We start from the raw sequence: 25,350 nt of genomic DNA, 5'->3' as shown, positions 1-25,350 counted from the left end.
GTTTAGGCACTGTTTAGGGTGAACGTTAGTTCCAGAGTTGTTGCTTGTAACCTGGTGACATGGGTGCTCCATGACTTCATTGACGTTTTCATCCAAAGATCCATGTGTTAACTGTGTATGTTGTCAGTAATTCTTGTATCTTGTGTAACATGTTCACTTGTAGCTGGGGCGGTACATATATGTTAAGGAGACCCACTTTTTCGCCCTGAAATTTGAAAGCAGACAATGTTATATTTTACTATTTTGGTTATTGACCACAGGGAGGACTTCCAGAGTAGTATCATCACCCCTCTTGAGCCACGTATATAGCCTGCATGGTACACCCTGGAATAGTAAGTGTTAGGGAGAATTCTAAGTATGGCTAATTTCCCTTACCTAGTGAGTCCCTCAGCAGCTTTGCTGGATTTCTAGGATTTATTTTTTTCACCTGGTAAGAGTGTGAGCCTTTTTTCCCCACTCTTACATTTGTTTGCTGTGTGTGTTTAACATTTCTGTGTTCATGGACTGTGGAGCCTCACCTACTCCACAGGCATCATCGTTTTACTATGTGTTACACAGCACCCTCAGTGCAGTGACACAGGGTTGTCTTTTAGACTTCCCAACTCAGACTCCATTTTCTGGGACTGACTTCTGTCCCCCAGATTAGGTAAAGTTGCCATTAACTTTACTAGTCTCTTTTTAATCCACAGATCCAGTACAAACCATCTTACATGGAGTACTGGAAAGGGTTAATACTTATCCCTTTTTGTCTGTTTCTCTTGGATCAATGTTTTGCTCCCTTTCTATGAAGACTTGGCTGGTGGCAGTGGTAACTACCTTATTTTTCCTACCGCGGTTATCTTAAATAACCATGGTATTGTTTTAGCCTATCTTGGTAGCCTCGTACTTAAACCCCCTTGACCATATTGTTTTTAATATTGTTCCGGATGTGTTTAGTCGCCATTTCTTTTTGGAGAAGTTTTTCTCGTGTTCGTCTCTACGCGCAAAACCAATTTTGGTTCCTTTGTTCACCGTCTTTTTGCAGGCTTCTGCATATAAGCCCTCCTTTAGGCACCTGAAAGTATGGGTAGGCAGGATGTGAGGGAGGAGTTTTAGGACATAAGTCACACTCCTGTTTGTTAGGACAGCCACCCTGTTGTGTGACAGCCAGGCTGAGTGAATAGGGGAAAACTGTATAAAAAGCAGGTCTCTGGGTCTGGAAGAGCAGAGCCGCCACTGGAACGAAAGAACCGAAGAGGAGCTGACAGAAGAGGACCACTACCACAACTGAACTGCCCAGTGAAGCCCTGCTGCAGGTCCGAATCTTCAGACTCCAATGATAGAGAGGATCTTCCAAGAATCTTCTTCCCTTGAGCTGGTGGGACCAAACAACTCACCCAAACTACAAGCCAGGACCCCCTCTTCTGGTCAAATTCGCTGTACAGAGCGACAGTGGGCCGGATAGCCAGGAAGGTCGGACCCTGCTTGTGTCTTAAGGAGCGCACCTTTTATTTGTTGCTTTGCTCTGCTGCTGGTTTCTTCCCTGGGTAGTGCAGGACCCTCCAGTCTTCCTACTTCGTGTCAGTCCGACAGTCGCTTCAGGACCGTGAGCCTGCTGGAACTACCAGGAACGTCCGCCGCAGCCACAGCTTCTTCTCCGTTTAAGGTACTGTTCAACATCCGGTTGTTCGTTTCGTCCAGCAGCGGTGGAAGGGTGTGAAACCTTTCACCAATGCGAGTGGATTGTCCTTCTCTCCTCATTAAGCAAACTTTTCTGCTGACCAACTTCGTTCTGAACTCTTGGCAAAGACTTAACCGCAAACTACCCGGAACTGTGTGATCTTGAGCAAAATACTTTTGTCCTATTGACTTCGGCCCCAAGCCTATTTGACTTGATTCCATCACTGTAGTTCCTCTTTCTAGATTGCCCTGCTTAGTTACCTGTTGGTACTGCTCCATTTCTACATTATTTTGTCTTTCCCTCCATTTTTAATTAACAGAGTGCCATTTTGCTCCCACTTCATTTTGTGAGCTTAACTTGTCTGGAAACTTTTGGGAGTGGTGTGGTGTATTAAGAGTGTGATTTTTGAACTGCTTTACTTTAGTGAAATGTTATACAACTGACGAGTAAGTATATGTATATTCTTTTACTTGGAAACCTTGAGTCAGTGTTTGCTTGAATCATAGTAATTGCTGTCCTTTGTGTAATCTCTACTACTGCTCACTTGCTCTTGAGATAAGTCTGGCTGCTCAGCCATTGCTACCACTTTACTGTGTAGTACAGGCTCGTATCAAAGGTGAATTTGTGCTGCCACTTGTAGTCCTAATTGTGTGTAGTGTTCCCAAATGGTACTGCATATAAGTCTGCCTAACAGTAAGGCCAGGAGAAGAAGTTGCAGTCTATCCCCTGCAAATGAGTTTCCTGAAGAAACACCATTTCTGGTTTAATTCAATTTAAATATCTCTGGAACACACTCCGTTTGAGCTTTTCACACTGCCCATTGCCAATAGGGGTCATGCATTGTGAGTGCATTACAGTCATTGTCAGTTGTGGTATTAGTTGCACATTACATTTTCCATACCCTAAGCTGAGATATCTCAGTGTCATCTGCTTGTGAACATTTAAACTATTAAAGTTAAGTATGGCTAAGAGCCCCTCACCATACCCAACTCCAGCCCACACCCCTTCAAAACTTGAAGTATCTGGCACCCAACCAACAACATTAAACCTCAATGGTTGTTTTCAAATTCTGTAGGAAGCGCCAGTCTACCAGTCCCAGCTTCCATCCATGCACTAATACTATATGCATGCGTGCAGTGCTGTACCATGTCCCTGGTCGGTCATTTCCTTGCACGGCTGCAATCTTTCATTAACACTCTGCATGTCTCCTGTTGTTATATTCCCATGGTCACCATGCTCCAATTAAACTGTTTATTAGTTCAGGCGTTCCTTTCATTATCGTCCAGGACTGCCTTTCCTCTGAACATTGACGGTTCTTCCTCTCATGGATTGTTTTTCTGACCGGCCCACGGTCTAAGTTTTCCATGTGCTCAAGGTGCAGTGAGTTGTGTGTCGATCCAATTCCAGGCATCTTGAAGATTTCCAAAGAAGTGTGCTTTGCCCTCATGGAAGATTTTGAGGTTTTCCAGAAAAAAGAATGCATATTTCATCTCCCAGGATTGCAGGTTCTTCTTGACCGCCTCGAAAGATTGCCTCGTTTTTTTGCACCAACCTCGTGAAATCCAGGAATATGTTGACCATGGCAGCATTATGTACAAGTGGGCTGTTTCTTCAGGCTGCTTGAAGAATTGCTATGTGGTTGCAATAATTTTGTAGTTTGCTGACTGTTGCAAGTGGAGGGCCACAGACTGGTGGAGGCTTTCCTGCCAAAGGGCCTACAATGACCACAAAACATTTGTCCAAGAACATATCCATGGATGGGCCTTCCGCTCTCTCCAGCATCCCAACTATGCTCAGTTTACATCTCCTGGCCCTACCCTCAGCATCCTCCACCCCCTCTTCCAGGAATTTGGTCTGGCCGAGGATGTTTGATAGTGGGTATTCATGGATTGAATCACGTCCTCAGTGTCTTATATACTCTGTTCCACCACACCCATGCTCGATAATATTTTGTGAATATCCTGGCGGAGCAGTGCTACATCTATCCCACCATATAGATCTTAGAATTCCCATACCATTCTTGAGCTATTTGTGGCCTGCATAACATCTGTGAGAATCAAGCAATTCTGTCCTGTTACTTGCTTTTCCGTGGCTTCATGCATAGTCAGCATGGAGGTGACATGCAGGGACATATCTTATTGCTCTACTTTGGCTTGGGTGCACATCTTCTTTTGTTTTTCTTTAGCCATCATGAAATTATTGATGTGTGACAACTGGGTCGTCGCTCCACAGTAGCGCGTAGTGTCCGCAATGGTAGTGTATCCGATTACTTCCTATGCAACCTGCCGTGAGATGCTTCCCCTGCATTTATGAGTGTTGGTGGTCCTTTTGAGGTGTTTGCAGTATTCTGGTAATGTTTGGCAGGTATGTACCTTCACATGGTGTGAGTAATCCCCTGGCAAGATGTCAAACTGTCCACAGAATGAACTTCATCCTCTGTGGGCCAGAACACAGGGTTTGAGAGTCACTGAAAGTTTGAACCCCATGAGGGACCCACACCAAACTGTGCGCATGGGCTTTGATCCACTCCCCGTGAGATGATGGGGTGAGGTTTTATGGGGCCTGTGATCAAAATTGGCTTGTTTGCTCATCACGCAGCACCGCTAATACTTACCTACTCCATCTAAAATACAATGTCAGCTGCGCTGCTGGCTATTCACCACTCACCTGGTGCGTTTCCATGTTCTAAACAGGGGGCTTGCCAGCCAACTCGTTCAGATGGACTCCAGTAGGTAAATCGGTTTATCACAACCAAAGTCGGGGGCAGTGCTCCATCATTTTCTGAGATGCCCAGGCAGCTGTCCCTCCATCACCACTGCACACTGTTCCGGAAACCACCAGGACCGATTTGTGCCGTAGGTGCACAGATGCATCCGGCCTGGTGTTCACTGTCAGCACATCCTAATCATGTAGCAGGCCACCAGCCATTCTGAAATTGCACGTTCTAGGCCGCGCTAGATGTGCCCAAAAAGCAGACAGATTCTGTGGGGTTGCCAGATATCCTTGTCTGCAGTCTTAGTTCACAATTTTTCCATATAAATGAAGAGTATTTTTGGTCCTGTACGGAGCTCAGACAGTGTCACCACATACCTTGCTGTTGTGCCCCCTGCCGTCCGCCTAACTTGGAACTTTGCACAGTTAGAACACCATTCTCTACCTTAAAAGACACTTTTAAAGAATTACATTTTGAATAAATGCTTTTGTACAATTTCTTTGTAAAGTATCTATATTTTTAATAACCAGTAGACACTAATTTTATTTTGGTACAACAATGACATTGTTGATTGGATGCTTCTGTGCTTGGTCACACAAGCCCAAAAAGTGTAGCCTGCTCTCAGCCCTTGCTAACATAATAAGAAAAGGAGTTTGCACAGTTCAATTCAGTGACATTTTCACATTTATGACTGGATCCCTTCTGCACTAGGTATGTGATCTTATGTTGTGATTTATACTGTGCACTGCTGGAATTATCATGGGGCCAGGCACTCTATTGGATCTTAAAAAGAAGGGATGGGGGGCTTAGTTAGTGGAGTACTGGGGGAAAGCGCTAGAAAGATTTGATGTGCTGTTGTTAGCTACAGTTCAGAAAAAACGGTCAATATGTGTCATGGTCTTTGTAGTTCATAACGGTTAGGTTATGTGTGCTGTATGCTTGTGTGTGGGATGAGTTGTGTGGAATTGGTTAAATTTTCTGTCGCATGTTGTGTATATTTGGGTATTCCTGAGCGTTTGCATATTGTGGTGGTTTTAGGTTTCTGCTGTGGAAAATGAAAGTGGTTTGTATTTGTTGTTTGAGGGTGAGTATGCAGGATATTGGAACGATTTTTGTAGGGTCGTTTAGTGATGTTAGTGGTCTGTGCCATTCTATTGAAGGGTTATGTTGGTCTGACAGTGTTCATATGGTGGTTTATGTTAAAATGCTTTCTTTAGTGGGGTATCCAGGTTTTGGTTCATTAGGTTTTGGATGTTTCTCTTATGTTTTATTGGCTGTTTCCCTTTCACCGTGTTTCCTGTTGAGCTCAGTGAGATAAAGAGACATATTTTTAGCAATTTTCTGAATTTTATGTGGTCTTCTGTTGTTCATATTTCCTTAGGGAGTGAATTCCAAAGTGTTGCCGTGATGCAGGAGAATACTGATCCACCAAATTTCAGTTTTGAGTATTTGTTTGGTTTGAGGCCAATGTTGTTATTGGACCTTAGTGTTCAGTTTGGTTTGGAGATGGACACTTGCCTCTGTTTGAAATGCATTCTCTCTCAGTGAGTCTGAGGAGTAGTCTTGCTGCTGTATTGTGTATTCATTGTAGTTTTTTGGTAAGGTAGTCTGGCATTCTCAGATAGATGCTGCTGGCGTAGTCTATTCTTCAAATGACAAGAGAGATGATGGTGGGTGTTGTATGTGGGAAGGTGTAGAATGTTAGTATCGTTTTTTTTGTGTGTCTTTCAGTTGAAGAGTTGTTCATATTACAAGTTTCTAACCACTTTACAAGGTTTGCATCAATTTCCCATTTTGGTAGGCCATGGAATGAGGTGGGGGTTTTCTACCGGTTGTGGGTGTGATCATGTTTTCGAGTGGTAGTGCTGGGTAGAATTTAAGGTCTAGAAATCACCACTCTACACTGTAGTATTGCTGCAAAATAGTCATATTGTCACCGGCCCCATATGCTGTGGCACTTTGCACATACATGGGAAGAAGTCAAAATATTTTTGATGTCATCTTTGATGTCGTGGGTGTCAGTCTTAGCAGTGCACTGTGGTGGTGTGAGTTATGGTTGCTTAGCTTACCATAACTGGTGAATTTCAAGGGTTTTTCGTTTTACTTGGAAGCATAACATCCCTTTAACAAAGTTTTTTCACTGAATTTCATAGGTTTTTAGTAGCACAACTTAACCACAACATCCCTCTAGCAAAGTTTTTCACTGAATTTCATAGGTTTTTTGTAGCACAACTTAACCATAACGTCCCTTTAACAAAGTGTTTTCATTGAATTTCATAGGTTTTTATTGGTGCAACTTAACCATAACGTCCCTTTAACAAAGTTTTTTCATTGAATTTCATAGGTTTTTATTAGTGAAACTTAACCTTAACGTCCCTGTAACACATTTTTTTTTTACTGAATTTCATAGGTTTTTATTAGTGCAACGTCACCATAACATCCTTTTCAATAGATGAAGACCACTAGCATCTTAGGTCCTCAAAGTGGGAACCCCAGGTGGTAAAAAAAAAGATTTTTCGGTGTCCCGGTATAGGAAGGAGATCTGTTACCAAGATGGCCACCATGGAAAGGGAAGGCGGGGTGTATAAAGAGAACACAACAGGTTATGAGCGGGGGGTGGAGGGGGAAACAGGGGAGACACATGGGCATGAGCGAGGGGTGGGGGGAACAGGGGAGACACGTGGGCATGAGCGGAGGGTGGGAGGGAACAGGGCACACACGGGGCATGAGCATGGGGTGGGGGGGAATGGAGGTAGACACAGGGCATGAGCGGGGGATGGGGGGTAACACGGGGCATGAACGGGGGATGGGGGTAACACAAGGGAGACACGAGGCATGAGCGGGCGGGGAAGGGGAGACACGGGGCATGAGCGGCAGGTGGGGTGGAACAGGGGAGACACGGGGCATGAGCAGGGGGTGGGGGGAACAGGAGGGAGACACGAGGCATGAGCGGGGGGTGGGGGGGAACAGGGCACACACGGGGCATGAGCAGGGGGTGGGGGAACAGGGCACACGGGGCATGAGCGGGGGGTGGGGGGAACAGAGCACACACGGGGCATGAGCGGGGGGTGGGGGGAACACGAGGGGGACATGGGGCATGAGTGAGGGTGTGGGGGGTAACACGAGGGAGACACGGGGCCTGAGCGGGGGTGGGGAAACACGAGGGAGAAACGGTACATAAGTGGGGAGGTGGGGGGTAACACGAGGGAAACACGGGACGTGAGTGGAGGGTGGGGGGCAACTGGAGACACACAGGGCATGAGCGGGGGTGGGGATGTACACGAGGGAGACACGGGGCATGAGCGGAGGTGGGGGGAACAGGGGAGACACGGCATGAGCGGGGGTGGGGGGAAACAGGGCACACACGGGGCATGAGCGGGGGTGGGGGGGCAGGGAACACACGGGGTATGAGCAGGGGGTGGGGGGAACAGGAGAGAGACACACGGCATGAGTGGGGGTGGGGGAAAGGAGGGAGACACAGGGCATGAGCGGGGGGTGGGGGAAGGAGGGAGACACGGGGCATGAAAGGGGGTGGGGGGAACAGTGGACACACGGGGCATGAGTGGGGGGGAAAGGAGGGAGACACGGGACATGAGCGGGGGTGGGGGGAACAGGGGAAACATGGGTCATGAGCGGGGGGAGGGGGAGAACAGGGGATACACGGGGCATGAGCAGGGGGTGGGGGGAACAGAGCACACACGGGGCATGAGTGGGGGGTGGGGGGAACAGGAGTGAGACACGGGGCATGAGCGGGGGGTGGGGGGGAAAGGAGGGAGACACGGGGCATGAGCGGGGGTGGGGGGAAGGAGGGAGAAACGGGGCATGAGCAGGGGTGGGGGGGAAGGAGGGAGACACGGGGCAGGAGCGGGGGTGGGGGGGAAAGGATGGAGACATAGGACATGAGCGGGGGGTGGGGGGAATGGGAAGGAGAAACGGGGCATGAGCGGGGGGGTCGGGGGAACAGGGCAGACACGGGGCATGCGCGGGGGGTGGGGGAAAGGAGGGAGACACAGGGCATGAGCGGGGGGTGGGGGAAAGGAGGGAGACACAGGGCATGAGCGGGGGTGGGGGGAAAAAGGGAGACACGGGGCATGAGCAGGGGTGGGGGGGAACAGGGGAAACATGGGGCATGAGCGGGGGGTGGGGGATACAGGGGAGACACGGGGCATGAGCAGGTGGTGGGGGGGAAAGGAGGGAGACATGGGGCATAAGCAGGGGGTAGGGGGAATGGGAAGGAGAAACAGGGCATGAGCGGGGGATGGGGGAAAGGAGGGAGACCCGGGGCATGAGCGGGGGGTGGGGGGAACAAGGGAGACACGGGGCATGAGCCGGGGTTGGGGGGAACATGGGAGACACAGGGCATGAGCGGGGGTGGGGGAAAAGGACGGAGACACGGGGCATGAGCAGGGGATGGGGGAAAGGAGGGGGACACAGGGCATGAGTGGGGGGGGGAGGGGGACATGGGGCATGAGCGGGGGGTGGGGGGGAAAGGTGGGGGACACAGGGCAGGAGCGGGCGGTGGGGGGTACAGGGGAGACACAGGGCATGAGCGGGGGGAAGGAGGGAGACACGGGACATGAGCGGGGGGTGGGGGGAACAGGGGAAACATGGGGCATGAACGGGGGGGTGGGGAAGGAAAGGAGGGAGACACGGGGCATGAGCGGGGGGTGGGGGGAACATGGGAGACACGGGGCATGAGCGGTGGTGGGAGAAAAGGAGGGAGACACGGGGCATGAGCGGGGGTGGGGGGGAAAGGAGGGGGACACAGGGCATGAGCGGGGGGTCGGGGTACTGGGGAGACACGGGGCATGAGAGGGGGTGGGGGGTAACACAAGGGAGACATGGGGTGAGAGTGGGGGGTGGGGGAACAGGGGAGACACGGGGCATGAGCGGGGGTGGGGGGGAAACAGGGCACACACGGGGCATGAGCGAGGGTTGGGGAGGAACAGGGCACACAGGGGCCATGAGCGGGGGGTGGGGGGGAGGAGGGAGACACGGGGCGTGAGTGGGTGGTGAGCTGGAACAGCGGAGACACAGGGCATGAGCGGGGGTGGTGAGAAAACAGGGCACACACGGGGCATGAGCAGGGGAGGGGGGACAGGGCACACACGGGGCATGAGCAGGGGGTGGGGGGAACAGGAGAGAGACACTGGGCATGAGTGGGGGGTGGGGGGAGGAGGGAGACACGGTTCATGAGCAGGGGGTGGGGGGAAGGAGGGAGACACGGGGCATGAGCGGGGGTGGGGGGAACAGTGGAGACACTGAGTATGAGCGGGGTAAAGTAGGGAGACACGGGACATGAGCTGAGGCTGGCGGGGAACAGGGGAAACACGGGGCATGAGCGGTGGGGTTGGGGGAGGAAAGGAGGGAGAAACGGGGCATGAGCAAGGGGTGTGGGGTACAGGAAGAAGACACGGGCCATGAGCGGGGGGTGGGGGGAACAGGGAAAACATGGGGCATGAGCGGGGGGTGGGGGAACCAGGGACACAGGGGGCATAAGAGGGGGGTGGGGAGAACAGGAAAGAGACACGGGGCATGAGCGGGGGTGGGAGGAAAAGGAGGGAGACACGGGACATGAGCGGGGGTTAGGGGGAATGGGAAGGAGAAACGGGGCATGAGCGGGGGATGGGGGGAAAGGAGGGAGACACGGGACATGAGCAGGGGGTGGGGGGAACATGGGAGACACAGGGCATGAGCGGGGGTGGGGGAAAAGGAGGGAGACACGGGGCATGAGCAGGGGATGGGGGAAAGGAGGGGGACACAGGGCATGAGTGGGGAGGCATGGGGCATGAGCGGGGGTGGGGGGGAAAGGTGGGGGACACGGGGCAGGAGCGAGCGGTGGGGGGTACAGGGGAGACACGGGGCATGAGCGAGGGGGAAGGAGGGAGACACGGGACATGAGCGGGGGGTGGGGGGAACAGGGGAAACACGGGGCATGAGCGGGGGGGTGGGGAAGGAAAGGAGGGAGACACAGGGCATGAGCGGGGGGTGGGGGGAACATGGGAGACACGGGGCATGAGCGGTGGTGGGAGAAAAGGAGGGAGACACGGGGCATGAGCGGGGGTGGCGGGGGGAAAGGAGGGGGACACAGGGCATGAGCGGGGGGTGGGGGTACTGGGGAGACACGGGGCATGAGAGGGGGTGGGGGGTAACACAAGGGAGACATGGGGCATGAGTGGGGGGTGGGGGGAACAGGGGAGACACGGGGCATGAGCGGGGGTGGGGGGAAACAGGGCACACACGGGGCAGGAGCAAGGGTTGGGGAGGAACAGGGCACACACGGGCCATGAGCAGGGGTTGGGGGGGAAGGAGGGAGACACGGGGCATGAGTGGGTGGTGGGCTGGAACAGCGGAGACACAGGGCATGAGCGGGGGTGGTGAGAAAACAGGGCACACACGGGGCATGAGCAGGGGAGGGGGGACAGGGCACACACGGGGCATGAGCGGGGGGTGGGGGAACAGAAGAGAGACACTGGGCATGAGTGGGGGGTGGGGGGAGGAGGGAGACACGGTTCATGAGCAGGGTGTGGGGGGAAGGAGGGAGACACGGGGCATGAGCGGGGGTGGGGGGAACAGTGGAGACACTGAGTATGAGCGGGGGGGTTGGGGGAGGAAAGGAGGGAGAAACGGGGCATGAGCAAGGGGTGTGGGGTACAGGAAGAAGACACGGGCCATGAGCGGGGGGTGGGGGGAACAGGGAAAACATGGGGCATGAGCGAGGGGTGGGGGAACAGGGGGCATAAGAGGGGGGTGGGGAGAACAGGAAAGAGACACAGGGCATGAGCGGGGGTTGGTGGGGAAAGGAGTGGGACACGGGGCATGAGCGGGGGTGGGTGGGAAAGGAGGGAGACACGGGGCATGAGCGGGGGTGGGGGGGAAAGGAGGGAGACACGGGGCATGAGCGGGGGGTGGGGGGGAAGGAGGGAGACACGGGGCATGAGCGGGGGTGGGGGAGAACAGGGGAGAAGTCACGGGGCATGAGCAGGGGGTGGGGGGTAACACGAGGGAGGCACGGGGCATGAGCGGGGGTACAGGGGAGACACGGGGCATGAGCGGGGGAGGGGGGGAAAGGAGGGAGACACGGGGCATAAGCGTGGGGTGAGGGGTAACACAAGGGAGACACGGGGCATGAGCGGGGGTGAGAGGAAAAGGAGGGAGACACGGGACATGAGCGGGGGTTAGGGGGAATGGGAAGGCGAAACGGGGCATGAGCTGGGGATGGGGGAAAGGAGGGAGACACGGGGCATGAGCGGGGGGTGGGGGAACAAGGGAGTCACGAGGCATGAGCGGGGGTGGGGGGAACATGGGAGACACGGGGCATGAGCGGGGGTGGGGAAAGGAGGGGGACACGGGGCGTGAGCGGGGGGTGGAGGGGAAAGGAGGGGTACACATGGGCATGAGCGGGGGGTGGGGGGAATGGAGGTAGACACAGGGCATGAGTGGGGGGTGGGGGTAAAGGGGGCTGGACACAGAGCATGAGCGGGGGGTGGGGGGCGAAAGAAGGGGGACACGGGGCATGAGCGGAGGGTGGGGGGTTAAAGGAGGGGGACACAGGGCATGAGCTGGGGATGGGGGGTACAGGGGAGACATGGGGCATGAGCGGGGGGTAGGGGAGAAAGGAGGGAGACACAGGCATGAGCAGGGGGTGGGGGTAACACAAGGGAGACACGGTGCATGAGCGGGGATGGGAGAACAGGGGAGACACAGGGCATGAGCGGGGGGTGGGGGGGAAACAGGGCACACACAGGGCAAGACCGGGGGTGGGGGGAACAGGGCACACACGGGGCATGAGTGGGGGGTGGGGGGAACAGGAGAGAGACACAGGGCATGAGCAGGGGGTGGGGGGAAGGAAGGAGATACGTGTCATGAGCAGGAAGGTGGGGGGAACAAGAGAGACACGGGCATGAGCAGGGGGTGGGGGGGAACGAGAGGGAGACATGGGGCATGAGCGGGGGGTGGGGGGAACAGGGGATACACAGGGCATGAGCGGGTGTGGGGGGAACAGGGCAGATATGGGGCATTAGCAGGGGTGGGGAAACGAGAGGAAGACACGGGTCCTGATCTTACAGTGTGCAGGCTGCAGATCCCGCTACTCGGCCCTCCGCAGGCCCCCATGTGGCGATGGCGTGAGCGGGGGTGGAGGAACAGGAGGGAGACACGGGGCATGTGCGGGTTTGGGGGGGTACAGGAGGGAGACACAGGGCATGAGCAGGGGTGGGGGGACAGGAGGGAGACACGGGGCATGAGCGGGGGGTGGGGGGAAAGAGGAAGACACAGGGCCTGAGCTTACTATGCAGGCTGCAGATCCCGCTCCTCAAACGATAAACAAAGATGGCCGCCAATGGGTGGGCACGTCAGATGTCTGCGGACATCATGCAAGCCGCTCACCCAATCCCCGTTCTGTCCGGGGAGGGAACAGGGAAGTCTGTCCGCGGACCGTACTCAGATATCACTAATTTTTTGTGACCTACATTTTGGTCATTTTAAAAAAAACTACTGGATGGATTTTCACCAAATTTGCAAAAGAATGCTTTCGGGATCAAGCCGCTGCTCCTGGTCCAAATTTGGTGAACATCCGTCCAGCGGTTTGAGCTGTAGGCGTGAGCAAAGTTTTTTTCCCATTCAGTTTATGGGACCCCCCCTTTAACTTTGCCCCCCCCTGGACGAATCCTCACCAAACTTTGCAGAAAAGTTCAGAGTGGGCCATATACTTTGCAAAGTTTGGTGAGGTTTCGTCCAGGGGGAGTGAAGTTATAAGCCGCCCAAAAAGTGCTCTTCCTATGGAAACAGCAACTGAACGATAACTACATGGCCACTAGTGTGGCCATGTAATATAAAAACAAAATCGTGTTAATTTGTTGGTTTGTATATGGCATTGATCTTGGGGATATAACTCATCATGAACCGTGAGGTCTGGCTTCATGAATTTTGCATGGAATATTTTTTATTTCATTGCCAAATTATTGCAACTCTTTCTAGCTCGACAGATCATCCCGTTCCTGGGATAATTAACTTTTTTTGGCATTGCATTTTGTGGTGTTCTGCACGCCATCTGCAGGTCCTATGTAGAAAGTGCTCATCATTGTGATCTCTGTGTTGAACGGGTCTTGTTTTTTTTGTTTCCTAATTTCTTTTAGAAGAGAATGAGTGTGTCTTTCTTTTCATTGATTTCTTTTGCAATGAACTCTGTACATGTTTATTTCACTATTTAATTGAACACCACATTTCTATTTACCTCTGAATTCCATTCTCACATGTATATCATGTGTGTATGCTTACTCTGATTTTTTGCAGTGTGTGTTTAGCAGCGACAATGGCCACCACTGCTAACAACACTGCAAATAATCAGAGTAAGCATACACATATGATATTCATGTGAGAATTGCTGTGGAATCGTTAGGTTTTTCCTCAACAGAGTGACGTCTTGGAGAGATTTTAGTGCAGCCAGAGCTATTGACTGTAACAGCAGAAGACGCTTCACAGATCTGTATGATGAAGAATTGACATTTATAAAAATTAACAAGCATGTCATTGCACAAGAGTATTTCATGTCAGTACCTATAGCCCACTCAGCTTTTGACAATGATGTGTTAGCCAATACAGGCCAGATGATGAAAAGAGGAGAAGCTTGCTTCATGGATTGTTTGGGATGTTAATAACTGTAGTGTTAACTGTGATTGAGAGATGTGGACCAGTTGCTGTCTTACATATGCAATTGAACATTGTGCAGATGAGGTTTTCAAATCCTGATCACACCACTTTTTAAAAGATCTTATGTTCTTCTACAGGGCAAAACCACCCTTAGGGTCTTATGTGTTTTTCATATGGTCATATGGCACAGCCACCCACTTGGAATTGCAGGCTCCTTCACATGGTTGAGCCACCTACTAAGGTTCTCAGGATCTTTCAAAGGGTGAAGCCACCCACTAATATGTACACACACTTTAACTTGGCATAGCCCCCACTCAGGTTATCAGGCCCTTTTGGAGTGCAAACCCTCCCACTAAGGTTACTGGGCTTGTTCACAGGGTGTAGACAGCGACTGAGGCTATTGGGATCCTTCACACGGCACAGCGACACAAGGTTTTCAGTTCCTTGCAAGGTGACGTCACCAATTAAGGTTCCTGGGGTCTTTTTCACAGATGCAGCCACCCATGAAGGTGCTCATGCTCTTTCATTGGATACAGCAGCTACTAAAGTATTCATGTTCTCCCATACAGCATTTCTCAACATTCTTCAGCTCTCACAAAGACCATTGCCAATCTCTCGGATGAAAGTGCCCCAGTGTGGACAGAACTGCCAAAATGAATGCCTCATTCCTTCCCACTTTCACAACACCCTATTGAAGGGAAAGGTCATGGAGCCTCATATGCCTCACAGGCTACACGAGCAGCTAGATGCAGGCAGCTCCACCCGTCCAATGGACAGCCTGCAATAAAAACAGTAGATCTTTACATGCCTCATAATTTCCTATTGTCCTAACCTAAGTCAAGAGCTGCTGGTGCCCCCTGCAGGAGCAATACCCAGAAACCATCATGTCCATTAGAAAACATGACTTGGGGGTGCATACAATTTAGCGTTGGACGTATTGGCTATGGTGATCACAGGGTTTCTGAGGCGCACCCGCAGTTAAGCTTCCCATCATCATAAAATAAACTTTGACACTAAATGCATTCCAATGATTTGTGTGACACTGAACTTTTAAATAGGGTCATTGATGAAGTTGGTGCTTGTTCAAAACAGGCAGAAATAAGACTTGTCTTAATGCTGAGAGCACAGCTGCTGAAGCACTGCTACTGTTTAAGGGTATGCCATGGCATTCCCACACCACTGGTGGATGGCCTAAATTTAGTCACTTGACCATTCTTTCCCCTACTAAGGGTATCCTGGGGGTGTTGCACACTGGAAGTAAGAACATCAATGATCTATGCTAAGTACAAGCCTGCACAGTTAGCAGACTCTGCTATACAAGCAATGTGCAAACCAAGCGAGTATAATGGCACAAAGTGTAAATTGCCAAGAGCCACAATTCATTGATCTGGTCCACTGAATGAATGATGCAATCAATGTCAGTATGCCTACAGGCACCAGCCCTTGTCTTGTACGAGCATTATTCAAGGGACGTCACATAACTAAACATCTTCACTATTATCTCCTTTCATGGTGGCAAGACCAAAACCCCAAAGGCACCGTTCATCCCTGTAATAAATTGAGGAAATTGGAAAACAGTGAAACTTGATGGATATAGTTTTACAAAATGTCAATACTTTTGTACACGCCCATGCTAATGCAGCTGAAATGAATTCATTTCATTGTATGCTGATCATTTTTTATTATACAGATTTATTTTCCCTTGTGAAAAATAGTGATTTGAAACATTGTTGCAAAAATTATGCTTTCTACTGTTCTTCTAACCAAACATTGTGTTTCAATGTATTTTCTGTTTTACGATTTGCAGTATTTAAAAAAAAAAAATCGAACCTGCCTGCATAACTGGATTAATGAAACAAGAACATCAGAACTTCTCTGGATATTTCCTCATTTTAGGGTTTTCCGATCTTCCGAAGATGCAAGTGCCCCTTTTTGTTGCATTTGTAATGGTGTACCTAGTAACCTGGGTGGGGAATCTTGTAATAATTGCTACAGTGTATTCTAACTCACAACTGCAGACTCCAATGTATTTCTTTCTCACAAATTTGTCCTTTGTTGACATTTTTCTCACCACAATCATATTTGCACCGATGCTGGCCGGCTTCTTCAAGGAAGCAACATGGATTTCATTCACTCAATGCATGACACAGATGCACTTTTCTTTGACGATGATGGTAGTAGAATTTGATCTCCTCACAGTCATGGCTTATGACCGCTACGTCGCCATCTGCCATCCACTACGTTACATGACTATTATGAATAACTCTGTTTGCATTAGGCTAGCTGCTGCATGCTGGGTAATGGGACTCATAGAACCAATTGGCCACACCATAGAAATATCAAAGTTCTCCTTCTGTGAGAGCCACACAATCAACCACTTCTTCTGTGATATAGCAGTCCTGATGAAGCTCTCGTGCAGTAGTACTCTCCCTATTGAATTACTGACCTACATCATGGGTACCTTATTGACAGTGATGCCCTTCATTTTAATCATCACATCTTACATCAACATCATCTCCTCCATCCTGAAAATCCAGTCTGTCACAGGACGTCGCAAGGCCTTCTCCACATGTGCCTCTCACCTGACTGTTGTTTTTGTTGTTTATGTGTCTGTCGTTGCTACCTATTTGAGACCAGCATCAACATTTTCAAACACCAAGATTTCTTCTTTGGCATATATCGCTGTTTCTCCAGTTTGTAATCCCGTTATATACAGTCTAAAGAATACAGAGCTAATAAAAGCTTTAAGAAAGAATAAGAATTCATCATAGAAGATATGCGAGATTTACTATATTTTAGTTTATTGATTTCAAACCTTATTGACTATGGAATGAAACAATATTGAACATGTATTAGTCAATATTTTTTAGCGCAAACTATATGAACACAAATGTATGCATCTCCTTTTTTGAATCATGGGTTCAATTTTGATTGTAAAATTGAGTTGAATTACCTATTTTGGTTTTTGTTAATGAATTTGTCTGCATTCATGACAAAAGTTCTTCAGCCACCTTTAAGAATATTCATGGACATGTGAGACATAACATAAGCGATACTTATACAATTCATGTGGGAAATATGCAATTCACCCATATTAATACACGTTTATTTTAATAGTATAAGATGCACAAATTGTGATTGATAAAGACAGTGGCCCTCATTACGACCCTGGCGGAAAGTGACTGACCTGACCGCCATAGCGTAAATAGCGTTTCCGCCATTGCACGACGGAGCAAAGTGCGGCTAATTCCGACCCATCGGGCACGAGCACTACGCCATGGCGGAAGTGCAAAGTCCGCGATGGCGGAAATGACCCCAAAACGCCCCTCACCGCCGTCGTACGGCGCCCAAGGTGCAATTCCGCCACCCATCTTAGCGGTCACCGTAATGAGCGGAAATTGGAAAGTACGGTGACCGTAAATATACGGAAACTGAAGCAAAAACGTGGCCCCGGAACGGGAAACAGCACGCCGTACACCTATAAAATCAGAATCCCCACACAACCATTAAAAATACTACCCTGAGACACATCCCAACCCGTCATCCACCCTAGTGAAAGCAATAAAAATGGGAAAAGTAGCGAAAAAAGCGTGAGGAACTCACTGTGCTCACAGAGACCCTCCAGGAGAATGCTGCCGTCGTCTTCTCGACGCAAATGACCAGGACGGCACTTGCGAACAAGAAGGCCATATGGGCCCTGGTGGCACAGCGGGTAAGTGCGGTGGGGACCGCACCCCGCAACCCACAGCAATACAGAAAGCGATGGGACGACCTGCGGATCCGCGTCCGTAGCATACTTTCTGCCAACCGAAACATTGCCACAGCTACCGGGGGAGGATCGGAATCACCCATCAAGTTGACCCCCTGGGAAGAAATCTGTGCCTCCACCATCGGAATGGAGAGTATAGAGGGAGTCGGAGGGATGGAGAAAGGAGTGCAGACATCCGAAGAATCAGGTAGGTGGGCCAAATTAAACAATGCTAAATCCACAATGTCCAATCATGTGAAGTACCATGTGTCCACATAGTCCAACAGTAACACTAGTCCATGAGAACGTCCACATACATTGGCCAGATAGCGCACTTTAAAACTCACATTAAATACATAAATAATTAAAAATCCTAAAAACACCCCCCACACGTGCAGCAGGCACACCCTAACTGCAGGTTGCAAAACAACTGCACCCTCAATCCACACAAAAATGAAACCACCTCCAAGGCCCCGACCCAAATCACCCTCAGGTACCACCCCAATGCATGTGATACATTGCCATTCCAATTTCAACAGACCCATTAATAACGCTCGGCCTCCTTTACTCCACCACAGGGTCCGATTCAAACGACGAGCTCCAGGACACCCCTACCAGCACACCTGCAAAGAGGGCCAAGACCAACGGCCAAAGACCCTCCACCTCAGCTGCACGCATCAAGACACGGCAGCAGCACAAATCAAGTGGCAGCACACAGGAGGGAACTCCAACAGGCACCCCAGCAGCCAGCATGCCCACAACAGCACCACCAATGGTCCCCTCAATGGATGCCACAGAAGGCACTGCTTCTGGTGGCAGCGGCACCATAGGTGACACTGCATTAATGGCAGCATGCTCCGACACAGAAAACGGGGATGTCGAAGTAAGATCCATCCATGACCTGTCTCAATCCCCCTGTTTGTTTCATCCCGTACACCATGAGGATACCACGCAGGGGCACCCACAAGACGACGACTGGCCATCCCCCACAAGCCCTGTGGCAAGGCAACATGAGGTGACCAGCCCCTCTGTGACACCACCGCAAATGGCCATGGCACAGCAGAGGCAACAGTCCCTCGACCTGGTGATCGTGCAACAGCAGCAACTGGCCACGCTCCTCAAGGACCATGCTGATGAATGTGGGGCTACTAAGTCAGCCATAGAAACATCAACTGAGACACTTAGGGCAGAAATGGAGAGAAGCACCGAGAGCCTGAGAGTACAAATGGAGAGAAGCACCGAGAGCCTGAGAGTACAAATGGAGAGAAGCACCGAGAGCCTGAGGGGGGAACTGCATGCGACGTCCAAAGACGTATGTGCTGAACTTGCCGCTGTGCGCCGTGTGCTCACTGAGCTCTCACAAACCCTTAGGGACATGCATGGACGTGAGCAGGCAGAGACATCATCCGTTGCAAGTTCCGTCCAGGGCAGCCCCCAACGTAGATCTGGGAGGAACCTGCGCTCCACAGGCAGGGGTGCCCCTGATACCCGGAGAGGGGGCTTGCAATAGCGTCTGCCCACTGACTATGAGCATCTTCGGACACTGGTGTTCGGGGGGGAGGTAGGAGGGTGGAGGGGGTGTGTTGGGCTCACTTGGGTGGCGGGTCGATGGGGTGTGTAACATAATTTCACATATGCTATAAACAATGCACGATCATCCAATGAGATGTGTGGACATTGATCTTTGTGTACGTGGCCTTTATAGGCGTACAGTCCATATTGTGCATGTTCCAGACACACACAGTGCCACAAGTCCCGTGTCCATGTATCAGCCACCAGGCGTGAGTGCTAGAAGCATGAATCAATGAGAATCTGACGAATGTCACGGCCCTCCTGTGCCTCGCAGACTCCTTGAGGTGCTGCCACATCCCCACCCTCATCATGACCATCTTCATGTGCTTGCAGTTCTGCGTCAGGGGGCATGGGCACATTTCTACGTACGCACATGTTGTGTAGCATGACACACCCCATGACCATCTTTGCAACCTTCACATGGCGGTACAGGAGTGCCCCGCCAGACCTGCTGAGGCAGCGGAAACGAGTCTTCAGTAGGCCGAATGCCTGTTCTATGACTACACGGGTACGTGAGTGTGCATGGTTGTAGTCCTCCTCAGGCTGGTTCTGTGGGTTCCGGAGTGGTGTAAGGAGCCATCTCTTCAGTGGATACCCGGCATCACCTGTACGTGGACAACAAAGGATGTTTGTGTAATGACATTGCTACGTAGCCCCCCCCCCTTCCTTCCAGGTCATTGCTGCATCACATACCCCACATTATCATGCATGAAATGAGACTCACCGAGTAGCCAGGATCTGTTCCCTGCGTGTCGCTCCATGTAGCGTGGTATTGTAGAGTTCCGCAAGACCATAGAATCATGGGTTGATCCAGGAAATCGTGCACAACAATGTGTAATGATCCTGTTGGAGTCACACACCATTTGTACATTCAGAGAATGAAATTGTTTTCGGTTGCGGTACTGGGCCTCCATGGCATGTAGGACGACCAATTCCACATGGGTGCAGTCGATGGCACCAATGCAACCCGGTATGCCGCCAAGTGCATGGAATCCCACTTTTGTGTTCGTAATTTCCTGCTCCGAGAGTGGTAGAGAGATGTAGTCGTCTGCGTGCTTCAGGAGGGCATCGAGCACTTGCAATAGTGTCCGTGAGAACACTGGCTGTGAAATGCCATGCAACTGTCCGACTGTGTGCTGGTAGGTGCCTGTGGCCAGGAAGTGGAGTACAGACACCACCTTCAGTAGGGGTGGGATGGCGGTTGGGCTATCTATCATGCTGACAAGGTCAGCCTGTGTCATGTCCACAATGGCGGTTATGGTGTCCCGGTCCAAACGGTAGAGGGTGTGGATCTGCTCATCCGTGAGGTCGAACGGATGTGCTCGGAGGCGTGGGATTGCGGGCTGCCTGCGTGGTGGTAGTGGCTGTGCTGGCGTGCCTTGCTGGGCCTGCCTTGTCCTCCTCCTGCGTCTCCTCTGTGCGGCCGGTTGTTGTAGTAGTTGGTGTTCGTCTTCTTCTTGAAGTTGGAGTACTTGCAGTGCTATCAGGTCCCCCAGGGCCAACATCGCTAGTCCTGCCGGTAGCATTTTGGAGTGGGTGTGGTTGTGGGAGGGGGTTGGGTGTGCAATTTATGTGTTTTCAAGCTGTATTGCCTCCACCTGTGGTGATTCATTCCACCTGCGCAAGCTGCAATCCCCTTTGGGCGAGCACGTCCCGCACACAACGCTGCAATTCGGCGCATGGCATCTTGCTATTACAATCATGTATTTGATCCCGATGGCAGTGAAATATTGGTTCATATGTTCATTCTGCTATGGTCCCATTGTTTCACATACTATCTTTGCAGTCGCAAACAAACTTGTGAAGGGTCAGTGGAATGTAGTACTCGATTAACGGTGGACCCTCATGCAGCACTGTACCGCGGTTCACCGACGGGCGGGCGTCCCATTTGTGAGTGAAGCCACTTTGCATTTTCACACATTGCCGCACTACATGGATGGATTTGTGATTTCAAGCGGTCACAGATGCCTTTTCGACGTGATGTTGCAAATGAGGAATTCGAAGGACGGCGCTTTCGGTCTTCATCTAGCGGAGAGGAGACGCCCACAGGTCTGACTGCAAATATAACGTTCTATTGTTTAATGTCCTTGGGACAGGGGCCATGGCGAGAATGCAATGATTGATATGAATAGTATGGGATGCGCAATAGCGTAGTGGACGATAAGGCAGGACGTTCCCAAATACATGTTACTTCACAACACTGGAATTCCTGCCTGGAGCACAGTGGATTTTGCAGACTGCATTACGCACGGACTCAATGGAAAATTCACATGTTATGTGAGTAAATAATCAGGCGTTTTCATACCGGGATGAGGGAATGATGTATGGATGCATGGACAGATGATTTGATGGAGAGTTTGCCATTTACAGGGCTTTTTGGGATCTATCCACCTCCCCTGCGCTATGTGATGCAGAGCTGCCATAGTGGGACCATCGTCTATCTACCCTTGTTGAACCCTCCCTGTCTCGACGCGCCTTCAGACACTTGTGTCTATGCACGTTACTAATCCCATCGAATGGATTCTGTTTTGACAGACGCATGCACACAAACACTTGTTTGTAATAGTGTTTTCACCTCGATTTTCATAGTTATGATTCGCAGGTGATTTTTGGGTGGGAATGATCCTTTGGAGTGGGCTAGCATGCATATGGCTGTGGATTTAGTGTGGTGATTGAAGTGAGTAATACAAATCAAGTTCTGATGCCCATACTATTATTTTTCATTTCATTTGGGTGACAGGTATCTCCTCCCCTTTTGCCGCTGCCATCTGTATGCCACTCCTGCAGATGGCTTTTACTCCCGACACCTGCTGCTTCGAGTTAATCAGTGGAGCACCATTACGATCTTACGGGACGATCGACAATGGGCCACATGCCCTTACGCAGTTCTAGTGGCTAGGAGCAACATTTCGACCCTTCAGCTAGATTAGTGCCTACCTAATGGGACGGCCCTGCGGTTCTAGGCGCTTCCATGTTGCCTTTTTGAACGTGAATGTAGCCCCTGTGTACCATGGAGGAACAGGGCGTCACACAAGAAGAAGCTGGTCATTTATTGCGGATGCAGCCCACAATGATGAAATGTATTTTGGGGTTCATGACCTAATGGCTGTATGGGCTTGGTGATTTTGTGGTGCATTAAATTTCTATTCTGATATTAACCGTGTAGCGTTCTTCTTTCCAAGTAATGTAGCATATTCCTATTTGTGGTGCGATGTATTGTGAGGAGATCTGCATTGGGTTCCGGCTTCTGGTTATGGTTGCGTGGTACTGTACTGGCCGCGTTTGCCTACGAAGCCCAGTGTGGTCAGGGATAGGGGCTACCATTATGTCTGTTTTAATGATGTCATGCTCATGGGCGGGGGATTAGCTTTTGTATAACAGATGCCGGTCAGCCAGGTGGATTGGTGGAATGATGTGATTATCAGAATATGGCTGGTCACAGGTGCCTGTGTTTGCGTGCGTTTCTTGGAGGGAGACTGAGGTCATGTCCATTGGAATAGCTTCTGTATTCGTGCCATCTGTGCCCTGCAGCTCCCATTGTCCCCTCTTGAGATGAGCCTGGCTGCTCAGTCACTCTGACAACTTGTGTGGTACATGCTTATGCTGATGGTTGGTTTGTTTACTGGCAGGAGTACAGGGCTGGTGCAGTCTCACTCAAGATACTGCTTTGAATGTTGCCTTACACTGGTGTCAAGCGATGGGGGGCCTGTTTTTGTTTGTCTCATATTTCAGTTCATGTTGCTGTACTTGAACCTTCACATGCCTGTGCTGCATCAGTGCGGCAATGGTGCCATGGCATATATGGATGGCCACTCACAAGGCACTTGGAGCCCCTAGATTTATTTGTTCGTTGGCATGCATGGGTGACTTGTACATTTCACTGGTTGCATTGTGTGACTTCATTGCACCTACGGGGAGTTGTGCAATGTGGCCAGGGAGTGGTGTACAGGCACTCAGTAGGGCCGTTTACGGTTGATTCGCGATGCCGTACTTCTCACCATGGCGGAATGGTACTTTCCGCCATGCTTGATGGCGTTAGGTACATGTCCGCTAGGGTCAGAATTCGCGTACCATTGCGCCATGGTGGTAGTTACGGTTTGACATGGCGCGCGTGCGCGTACTTGGTGCAGTTAGCGTTGGCGTTCACTACGGTGTTGCTAATGGCATCGTACTTTACGGTGACGGGTCATGATCGCACCGAGCGCTATTCGATGGCGGTATTGCATTTCCGCCATCGTTTTTCGATTTCCGCCAGGGTCGTAATGAGGGCCAGTATCCTCAATATGTAGTCAATAACTCATGTTAATGACTTCATTTGGAACATTGTGAGGATGATTATGTCCTCAAAGCACCATTCCTCTTTACCCTATCTCCCTGCACTTCTTTCCCAATCTTTTGATGATGTCATGGGGTGAAGTTAGTAGATGAGTGCATTGCCACTGAGACGGAAGACTATTGCTCTGAAGGGGAGTATGCATGATCATGTGTTCTTTGGCGCATCTCACTGTCATGTCTTTGAAGAAGTAGTGGGAGAATGACCATTGAAGGGTATGCCAAGTCAGAATATTTTTCAGTGCTCTTTCAGCAAATTGTTTATAGATCACCAAATTATGAGGTGATAACAAATTAAAAATTAATTTGCAATGTAGAAGCAGATATTAGTGGTCTTGCACTGCTGACCCTTAAGTTCTATGATCGTCACCATCACCTAAGATGCATCATGGGCCAGATTACCAAAACTTTGCACTGATGCAAGTGCAAGCTTGCACAGTATTAGCAATAGGGTAAAGTTTGCCCTATTTCTAAAAACTCTGGGACATAGTCAAAAAAAGATTGCACCATACCATGTGCAGTTTGCCATTTTATAAGCACCGGTGCAAAAAGTGCCCTGTAAATAATACGGAATGGTATTAGCACCAGGGCAAACATTGCCATGGTTCAAAAATACATCGGAAAACGATCATTTATACAAAGAGACATTTTTCCCAGTTGTTTACACCATGCCAAACTGCACTAGTCATGGTGCAAGGGTTTTCTACTATGTCCAAGTGTTTTTAGAAATAGGATAAAACGTTGCCCTAGTGCTACGACCATGCAATTTTGCATTTGCACGGGTGCAAAGTTTCTGTTATCTGGCCCCTGGTGGTCAAATATACCACATCAAAGACTGATTCTACAATCAAAAACAATAAAGTATCAGACTGAGAAAGGTGTGTTGCAACCAGTTGACAATCCAAATACTTATCTTGGCAACAAGAACATTGTGAGGATCTACACAAATTCCTCCAACAGGTTTAAAAGTGATTTAGTCTGGCTGCAGAGTTTCAGGAGCCCTGCAGCACAATAGCTTGAATAGAATGGCTTTTTATAACAGTCATTACGATAGTCCAATAAAATAAAATTAATGATATAGTTCTTTATTTTCAAAATCATTACACAATGCATACAAATATTAGCTTACTTCAAGCAGTCGAGCTTGCAATTCATGGGAGTTTCAGTGACCATAAGTAGAATCTTGATCTTTTCACAAAATGTTGGCAAATGATATATGAATGATACAGTATTTTCCTCCAATATCATGTTCAAAAGATTGTCTTGAGCCAGGCCAATCCTCACATCCCCCCCCTTCTCTAATAGCCCTATGTCTTTGGTTGGTTCATTTCTGACATACATGTAAAACCGACACAATGTCAGCTAACGTGCATAGTCTAAACGTGCAAATTGCTCTATTCAAAGCTACTCCAGGACCAATTATCTCAAGTGTACCCACCAGATTCAACTTGAGCCTAACCTACACATCGTGGAGAAACGAGTTGGGAAAGCAATTGATATATTGTCCCGGACAAATCGAAATGACCCTTCCATTTGTATAGTCACCACTGGTGGCTTTAGTAGCAAGGTTAACCCACTGCTGCTGTTTGTCAAGCTACGTAATGTGTTCTTTTAGAAATGTTTTATTTAATCCAAGGCCGTTTTCCCAGTATGCACCCATTTTCCACACTTGTG

General features: G+C 50.1%; 1 protein-coding gene across 1 annotated transcript; it reads left to right on the top strand.

The window, feature by feature from the left end:
- Window positions 1-16,219: 16,219 nt before the first annotated feature.
- On the top strand, window positions 16,220-16,795 carry LOC138579793 (olfactory receptor 5V1-like). Its single transcript, XM_069650024.1, has one exon. The coding sequence runs from the start codon at window positions 16,226-16,228 to the stop codon at window positions 16,793-16,795; it is 570 nt and encodes a 189-aa protein (XP_069506125.1). The 5' UTR covers window positions 16,220-16,225.
- The last annotated feature ends 8,555 nt before the right edge of the window (window positions 16,796-25,350 follow it).

The sequence above is a fragment of the Ambystoma mexicanum genome, chromosome 3p, assembly GCF_040938575.1.
Source record: "Ambystoma mexicanum isolate Mex_15411 chromosome 3p, UKY_AmexF1_1, whole genome shotgun sequence".
In the NCBI taxonomy this organism is placed as follows: Eukaryota; Metazoa; Chordata; class Amphibia; order Caudata; family Ambystomatidae; genus Ambystoma; species Ambystoma mexicanum.
Note: the sequence above shows the minus strand (reverse complement) of the source record. Positions and strands in the feature narration are given on the sequence as shown.

Excerpts from the sequence above, each read along its gene's own strand:
- LOC138579793 (XM_069650024.1), top strand. The coding sequence starts at position 16,226 with ATGGCTTATGACCGCTACGTCGCCATCTGCCATCCACTACGTTACATG.